This window comes from Sinocyclocheilus rhinocerous, unplaced genomic scaffold (assembly GCF_001515625.1).
Source record: "Sinocyclocheilus rhinocerous isolate Xijiao unplaced genomic scaffold, SAMN03320098_v1.1 scaffold781, whole genome shotgun sequence".
Taxonomy (NCBI): domain Eukaryota; kingdom Metazoa; phylum Chordata; class Actinopteri; order Cypriniformes; family Cyprinidae; genus Sinocyclocheilus; species Sinocyclocheilus rhinocerous.
In genome coordinates, this window is record NW_015658395.1 from 1585093 (window position 1) to 1593823 (window position 8731).

Here is an 8731-nt window from a genome sequence, read left to right on the forward strand (position 1 = left end):
TCATATAGTCAATGCGGATGTTGTTAACATTAATAATTTGAGAAAGTATAACTAATAATAATTTGCATGGTTTGATGTGATATGAGCTAACCGATTTTTAGATTAAATCATATGGCGCCATTTATTGTAATGCTTTTTTCCTCAGTTGGTCAGAACAACACAACACAACAGATATACAGTGAAAATTCTTATGTGTCATAAATTCAAATACATAGGCTAGATTCTGTGATTGCTAAGTACAGTAAATATCCACACTGGTGCGGTGACTGACTGCCACACATACTCTTCAAAACATTAGATTCATCTGTGCTGGAGCCGTGCCGGTTCGCAACCCAGGCAAGGAAGATAATTCCACAAACAGCTGCAATTGCAGGTTTTCAAGCAGAGATGGCGACAAAGAGGCAAAACTTATGGACTAAAGCTTTAAATATTGCCATAATCCCACCAAAATCCGTTGCCATGACTTGTCGCGAGAGGAAAAAATTACGTTTTTGTCGCATAACATCGGTTAATGGAAATGCTGTCATTTCGCAGTACTTTTTTATCGACATTTATAAAATATCGCCAAAGTTTTGCGCAAATCTGTAATGGAAACGCGCCTACAGTTTAGATTGTTTATGATTATTTGCAAATCGCCTTTCCTATTAATATATTTAAAAGTATAGTGCCCTAATGGAAGCAACTTGGGATTTCTGTGAAATAGTTCTTTTGTCTAAAAGATATAACTTTATGAAAAAGCTTTAGGTGTGTTCGACTTAAAGCAGACCGATCGGTGTATGACATCTAAATACCGCGAGAGCTGTCTGCTCTCACAGTACTTTGTTATACACCGATCGGTATGAGGTGCGTTTCCCAAAAGCAACTATGGTCGCAGGTTCTGTCGTTAACAATAGAGTTAAATGGAACTAATGACCATAGTTAGCTAACGATCGTTTTGGGAAACAGCACAGCACTGCTTCAAGTCGAACACAGCTTTTGTGTTAGGAATGGCGAGTGCCGGTGTACCGACGAAACATGCTACCTATCAGATTGTGCTACCAAAAATATATTTGCATATATGCAAGGGTAAGTTTAGGGTAAAGGTAGGTATGGACGGGTAGGGGTAGGTATGGACATTAAAAAAAGCCTCAAACCACATGAACAAGATGTTGGTAGCACAATCTGATAGGTAGCATTTTTCGCTTTCGATTTGTGCTACCTATCTTTTTAATGGGAGGTAGCACAATCTGAGCAGGTAACACAAATCGTCAGAACACTGGCATTAGCAGAGAAGAGAGGGGCGGGTGAGCAGCAGCTCATTATCACTTAAAGAGACATGCACTGAAACGGTCGCTGTGAACAGAGCTGTTTGACAAGATAAAAGGGTGTTGCTTTACATGACCATTGAGGAATTTTAACCAAAGTATGTTGCAGACATTTCATGAAGACCCTAAAAAAATCATACCAACTTGTGGAAAATGGGCATCCGATTTGCCCTTTCAAGATATGTAATTCACAGAAGTAGAGCTATTTGAATATTTGTTTTTTTGACTTCAGGAGTCCTTCAGTAAGATGAAACCTGTCATGCCAATAAATACTGTAACCTCTACAAGCAACAACACACCTACCCCAAAACATCGTGCCCCCAAACCTGCTCCCTCAGAGTCCAGCTCATCAGCGAAAACCAGTACTTCCAGTGGTCCAGCGCAGACAATCACCAAGATCCCTTGCTCTCAGTGTTTGAACTCATTCTTCCACAGACCAGAGCTGCTGGAGTTCAAGGTACTCTTATCAATAATCAGATACCGACTATCATTATTTTAAAGCCAATATACATATAAAGCCGATATATTGGCCATTTATTAGATAGCAGTCTACATTTTGTGAAGCTGGTTACCAAATTAAAAGAAAAAGTAAGAATAAATCTAATGTTAAAAAAATGTTTTTGCTATGGACAAAAATCTTGAAGAAAATATTAGTTTTATTCCATATTTATTTTTTGTTTAACCGCTAGACCAGCTAGAAATAAAGTGAGATGTTATTTATTAATTATGAGTCTTAAATATATTAGCATATTTGACTAATTAGACCAGTATCAACAACTTTAACATGGTCTAATAGTTTGGGCAAAATCGATAGGACTCCTGATATATCACACATTTATATTTGTATTATAGAGTTTATAATTAACATTCTTACAGTTTAATAATCTAAACAGTAGTTTGTATTTGTCAGCGATTGAGCAGTTGACCTTAAACCTAACCTAACTTGCATGTTTTCTTGACCTTTCAGAGGAAAATGTACGCTTTCTGCAATAATAGTTGTGTTGAGGAGTTTAAACAGATCAACAATGTCATGGCTCGCTGTGAATACTGTAAGATTGATAAAGTTGTCAAGGAGGTGAAAAGGATAAACAAGATTGACCGCTCTTTCTGCAGTGAGGGTAAGTACTAAGAGCAAAATAAAGATACTATTAGCTGGTAGTTTTTCTTTTTGCTTCAGACATGCATGTCTTGATCAAGCTGTGGGTTATGACATCACAATTACTTGTTTGTTCATCCCTGTACAGGATGCAAGTTACTGTATAAGCATGACCTGGTCAAGCGCTGGGGGAAGAAACACTGTCGCAACTGCTTTTACTGTAGTGGATCCGCTCAGGCTCTGGTGACTGAAGTTATTGATAACGTAGAGCATGAGTTCTGTGGGAACATATGCTTATCACAACACACCTTACTGATGCGTAAGGTAATATTTTATCCCTTGGTTTATTCTGAGAAACAATTTGCGAGGCTGTTTTTTGCTGCAGCGTTACTTTTAAGACTTTATGTCGTGGATTTGGCTTTCAACTCACAGCAAGTATATTTTTGACAGGAAATAAAGTGCTCCATGTGCAGGCAGGCCAAGAAGATGATGACGGAGACTGTGAAATGGCTGGGTGAGATCAAGCATTTCTGCAGCTTGCAATGCTTGATGTTCTTTTGCAGTCTGCAGGGAACCACTGGGGCAGTCAGACCTGCAAACAAGACTTTGTCCACACAAGGTATTTCTTCCTGTAGATTTATGAGGATATTTGTCCCTTTTGTCTCTGTATCTTATGACTGTTAATCTTTGGGTGATTGTTTTCCTCAGGGACAAGCCCAGCACCATCTCCAGGCCCTCAAACTCCAGTTAATCACACACCACTGGTAACTAAAGAGGCCACACCGGTCATTGCCAGTATTATATCACTCTCAAATGTGTCCAATGGACAGCCAGGTGTTTTGGGGAACAGCGTTCTGCAAGGTGACTAACCTCTTTTTACTTCTTAATCATCTCTGTATATTGAGGGATGCACACTGTATTAGTGTTGGGCGATATGCTCTATTGTCATATCGTCCTATCGTCAGCCTGTGAAGTCGCCAATACACAATACTATCATGCTAATTTATTTAATTAGTTACTTAGTTTAATTACCGGAAAGTGAACCAACACCAGCATAAGGCTAAAAGCAGCCTAATGTTTTTAATATGACTGAATTTGTATTTAACATAACATTTTAATACAAACACAGTAAGTTACTAATTATAATGCTTTTACATTTCCTCAGTTATTCAAAAAGCAGCTACAGAAAGCGAGCAAAGAACATTTACATTACCAAAGAGCATCATCTAGCGCGAGTATGCTCTTTTAAAAACACTCCCGTTATAATCAGTGATCACTATCTACACTGTATGATGAATAAATCTCTTGCACTGCACACATCTGTGGCGCTTTATGGCTCTGACACAGCCACCGGAGCTGATCGCGGCCACTCTTTCAATGCTCGTTTTTATACCAGGTTTTAATATGACTGAATTTGTATTTAACATAACATTTTAATACAAACATAGTAAGTTACTAATTATAATGCTTTTACATTTCCTCGGTTATTCAAAAGGCAGCTACAGAAAGCGAGCAAAGAACATTTACATTACCAAAGAGCATCATCTAGCGCGAGTATGCTCTTTTAAAAACACTCCCGTTATAATCAGTGATCACTATCTACACTGTATGATGAATAAATCTCTTGCACTGCACACATCTGTGGCGCTTTATGGCTCTGACACAGCCACCGGAGCTGATCGCGGCCACTCTTTCAATGCTCGTTTTTATACCAGGCGCGCTGCGGCACGTTTATGAAGCATTCGATTAGCACTAGCAGCTCTCCACGCTGCATCGCTAAAGATAGGTGCCTAGTCCATTTTTGATGGATAATAATAATAGTCTTGTTATCGTCAAAGGCATCAGCAACAGGCTCATCGATACACAATACTATCGTCTATCATCACAACCCTACAGTGTATACCATATTTTATGAAGATTTATTATATTTATTTTATTAAAGTATGAATGTATATTATTTGTATTAATTTCTTTATTATTATTATTATTTTAGGAGTTGATTTTATTGGATATCTACTATCAAGTTATAATGGATTCTGTGCATGCTCATTTCTCTCTTTACATTTGTATTACTTTTGCCATTGTCTAGCAGTCATGTAATAACTATAAATAAACTAACTAGAACCTATAAATAAATGGAATCTTTAGCAAATCTCAAAATGAATATTTATTTTGTTCATTCTATAATATTGTGATTACTTAAATTTTTGTGTGTATTTGGATAACATCATGTTGAATTTTATCAGCCATAAAATGAAAGTAATTATGAGCTAATCAGATCTGTCAGAATTTTAATATCAGTGCCTAAACACGTTGCTAGTTACATAATTATGACATCTGTTGTCAACGCTCTTTTTTTCTTTAATAGTTTTTTTGGCGAACTGAGGAATGAATCAACTATTTTCTGTGACGCATCTCTCACGTTTACCTTTTTGTTTCCTCAGCCTCTGTTCCAGCTGCTACAGCAAAAAGTTCAGGAAATGTGAGTTTTTCACAATATCAATAATCCAGCTGAAGTTCCTTTTGAAATGTGAATGAAAATCAACCAATTATCAATCGTTCTCTGTGTTGTCAGGCGGCCAGCACACAGACAGACGGTGCGAAGGCTTCTGCGCCAGCACCTCGAATCCTAAAGAACAAAGCCTTGCTTTGTAAACCATTAAGTCAGAACAAAGGCACATCTTGCAAACCCAATGTCTGCGACATGAATACACAAACAGGTACTAGGAAGCACTGTTGCAGACATGTTTCTTTTGGGCATTATGTATGCTGACACTCCCATGTGTCGGCATATGCATCATCATGTGTCTCTTGACAGTGAACATAACAAAGGTGAAAATGAGAGGAGGCACTTGTTATAAATGTCATGCTTGCCTTTTGTCCTTTAGATGGACCTTCCGTGATAGTACTGCCTGTGCCAGTGCCAGTCTATGTTCCACTTCCCATGAATCTCTACACCCAATACACTCCGAAGTCTGTGGGGCTTCCGCTTCCGGTGTGTATCTCTACCACTTTTGTCCTTATACTCATCTTTGAATATTAAAACGATTAAAGCTGTATACATATTTGCTACCAGAATCAGTATGTTAATCTATTAATGAGTGTTACAATATTTTCATTGTTAATGAAAACTAAATAAAAATATTTGTTAACTGAAATAAAAAACTAACATGGAACTCTAAACAAAAATGTATCACTCAATTTGAAATAATAGTATTATGACTAAAATAACAATAGATGACGGAGAAATTTAACCCTGTTACACATTTTTAAATGATGACTCATTAAAACAAAAACTGAAATCTGAAACTAGAAAACTAAGTAAAGGAAATAGTAGTGAATCCTAATGAAAACAAGACAAAATGAATAAATAAAAAATAAACCCTACATGTTTAAGGATAAAGTATTATAATCTCGAATCAATGTAATCATTTCAAATGAATTGCAGATCATAAATTAGATTCACAGGCATCCCAAAGACTCTCTGAATCATGTGTCTCTTGTCTGTTTATGCAGGTTCCGGTGCCTTTGTTCTTCCCCACTACTCTGGACAGTGCTGAGCGCATTGTGAAGACCATTCAGGAAATCAAAGAGAAGATCCCTGATGACCCTCTGGAGGCCGACCTCATCATGATGGCAGAGATGGTGGCTGAGGATGCAGAGAAGGAGAGAAGCATGATTGTTACTGGTAAATTAGGGACAGTTGGAAGGTTTTTAATGTTCCTACAACTTCTGATATTTTTAGTTAACACACTGATCGACTTGATCAATTAACTGGTTCTCGCCATGAATATAGCCATAGATGGTGGAATGACGTTAAGGAAATAAACAAACAAACAAACAAATACACACACTGTTCGAACAGAACTTGGGTTGTTTGGGCACTGCACAGGCTTTAAACTTTAAGAGATGTAAAAAAATATTGCAGGTGCACACACATTTATTTTTGTTCACAAGCCTCCTGTTTTGTTATTCAGATCAGACTAGTAACATAATGGACGACCTTGATCTGGAAGCCTTATCTAGCAATCTGAGTTGGGAGGAGGACTCTGTGTCTTCTGCCCAGACATGGGATCAAACCCCTGAGCCTGAGAGGCCTCCTCCATCCAGATCTGCCACACTGACCCCCGTCTCCACCGCAGCAGAAGAGCCACAGATGGACTTGGAGGCCGATTTCCCAATGGGTAAGTGCTTCTGCTGTGGTTAAGAGGTGTAAACATACAAGCACAATAAAAAATTTTTATCGTCTTCCATTCATATTTCATGCATCTTTATCTTTTCATATTTCAGAGAGCATTGAGCTTTTCAGAGAGCCGACACAAACGGAGACAACAGATTCTGGCAAACGGAGATCTCGCAAGAGAAAACATGACGGCTTCCCTCAGAAGAAAAGGGTAAGAACAGCTAAAGCAGAAATTTTCTTGACTTGCCACCATAATTTCCACTATAACACTTTAACTTTTGGAAACAGGAAAACATCATATTAGGGTTTTGTGATATATACCAGTTTATTTTTTCTACGGCTTTATTTTGAAAGCGTTTCTATCGTTATGCAAAATGTCACTACATGGTAGGAATGTTTGTATTTAGCCACAGCGTCATTTTCAGAGGACAGGTGGAGCAGCAACAGGTGCCCATCAAACATGCAAATAGAGCCATGTTGCCATCCTGATCTGGAGATTCTTCCTCCCTCGAAGAAGCGGCTGGAGCTTCTGTTCACACAGAGTCGGAGGCGGCCGGATCGCTATGGTTGCTTGTTGTTCCGTGCTGTTTTACCCCAGAAGAAGTATAAGGAGTAGGCGTCCAATATCAACTGGGATGGTGCGAGGGGCAAATTTGCATTGCCTGTGAACCTACCCCACTTTATCATTAAGACTGTTTCCCAGAGGTTCCCCTGCATAACCAACAGTGATCGAAAACGCATCAAAGACAGAGTCAATGAGTTCTTGCGCTCACCAAGAAACAATGTTGGCCACAAGCTTCTAACATCTAAATATTTTGATTTAATAGATTAAGTACTTAGTTCGAAAACCTGATTTTGTCTTTCATTAGAAACCCTTAGAGACTCAATTATTCAAACTGTTAATATTGTGATACATAACCTCAAACATATAGTGTATTATATTTTAATTTAAAATTGAATGTGACTGTGATAAATCAGCCTAAAACAAAATAAAGCTGAATCCAGTTTTATCAGTCAGTACTGTCATGTGATTGCTTTAAAACCCATTTTCATCTTGTCATAATGGTAGCATGTGCAAAGTAAACCAGACCACTTTATTGAGGTTTATAAGCTGTGGCTTCCATCTTTAATGTTGTTCTGATGATTTGTACTTGATTCTTCAATATGTTGTGCATGAAAAGGGTATATTTATAAGTGCAGGAATATACTAACATTTTCAACATTATACAGATTAAATGTACACTACTGTTCAAAAGTAAGATATTTTTGGAAAGTCTCATCCACCAAGGCTTTGTTTGATCAAAAATATAGTAACTATTTTGGGTTTGAATATATTCTTAATGTAGTTTCATCCTGTGATGGCAAAGCATTTAGCAGCCATTACTCTTGACTCAAGTTTGACATGTTCCATCAGAAGTTATTGTAATATGCTGATTTGTTGTTCAATAAGCAGCATTATTATCATCATGTTGAAAACAGTTGTGCTGCTTTATATTTTTGTGGATTGTTTTTTTTGTTGGTGTGTAGGGCCGTAAGAGTGCAGCTGTTGTTCCAGTCAAATCAGCGCTAGACAACCTCTCTAGCCTCTCAAAACTGCAACACGAGTATGCTGTAAATGCTTGGAAGGAATGGGTACGCTGGAGGAACGCCCAACCCAACATGGAGACTCCCAAATTTGGCTGTAAGTCTTTTTATCCAGCATTTCGTCACAAAAGAAAGTTCCACAATTATACATACAATTATAAAATTAACTTTATCTCATTGAAACCGATTTGGAAAAATGCACTATTACACTTTCTCACCAATGGATGCTCTGCAGTGAATGGGTGCCGTCAGAATGAGAGTACAAACCGCTGATAAAAACATCACAATAATCCACAAGTAATCCACATGACTCCTGTCCATCAATTAATGTATTGTGAAGTGAAAAGCTGCATGATTGTGAGAAACAAATCCATCAATAAGATATTTTAAACCATCACTTCTGGCCAAAATACAAGTCCATGATCCATAATAATGGTTCCTCCACTGAAAAAGTCCTTCCTCTGTTTTTCTTCACAAAAATATTTCAGACCATTTTCACTTGTAAATGGTGCATATATGTGGTCTGTGCATATATTTCTCTTTTGAATCAGACAAGACTTTTTT

The 8731-nt window shown here is 37.7% G+C and overlaps 1 protein-coding gene across 1 annotated transcript in view; it reads left to right on the forward strand.

The window, feature by feature from the left end:
- zmym4.1 (zinc finger MYM-type containing 4, tandem duplicate 1) overlaps positions 1-8731 on the forward strand; it is a 34134-nt gene that overhangs the window by 19884 nt on the left and 5519 nt on the right. Inside the window, exons 11-22 of the mRNA XM_016530347.1 lie at positions 1537-1761; positions 2272-2422; positions 2549-2724; positions 2851-3019; positions 3109-3261; positions 4845-4882; positions 4976-5120; positions 5289-5395; positions 5917-6088; positions 6378-6584; positions 6691-6794; positions 8111-8264. Coding sequence (XP_016385833.1) covers positions 1537-1761; positions 2272-2422; positions 2549-2724; positions 2851-3019; positions 3109-3261; positions 4845-4882; positions 4976-5120; positions 5289-5395; positions 5917-6088; positions 6378-6584; positions 6691-6794; positions 8111-8264 — 1801 coding nt within the window. The remainder of the gene's footprint in view (positions 1-1536; positions 1762-2271; positions 2423-2548; positions 2725-2850; positions 3020-3108; positions 3262-4844; positions 4883-4975; positions 5121-5288; positions 5396-5916; positions 6089-6377; positions 6585-6690; positions 6795-8110; positions 8265-8731) is intronic.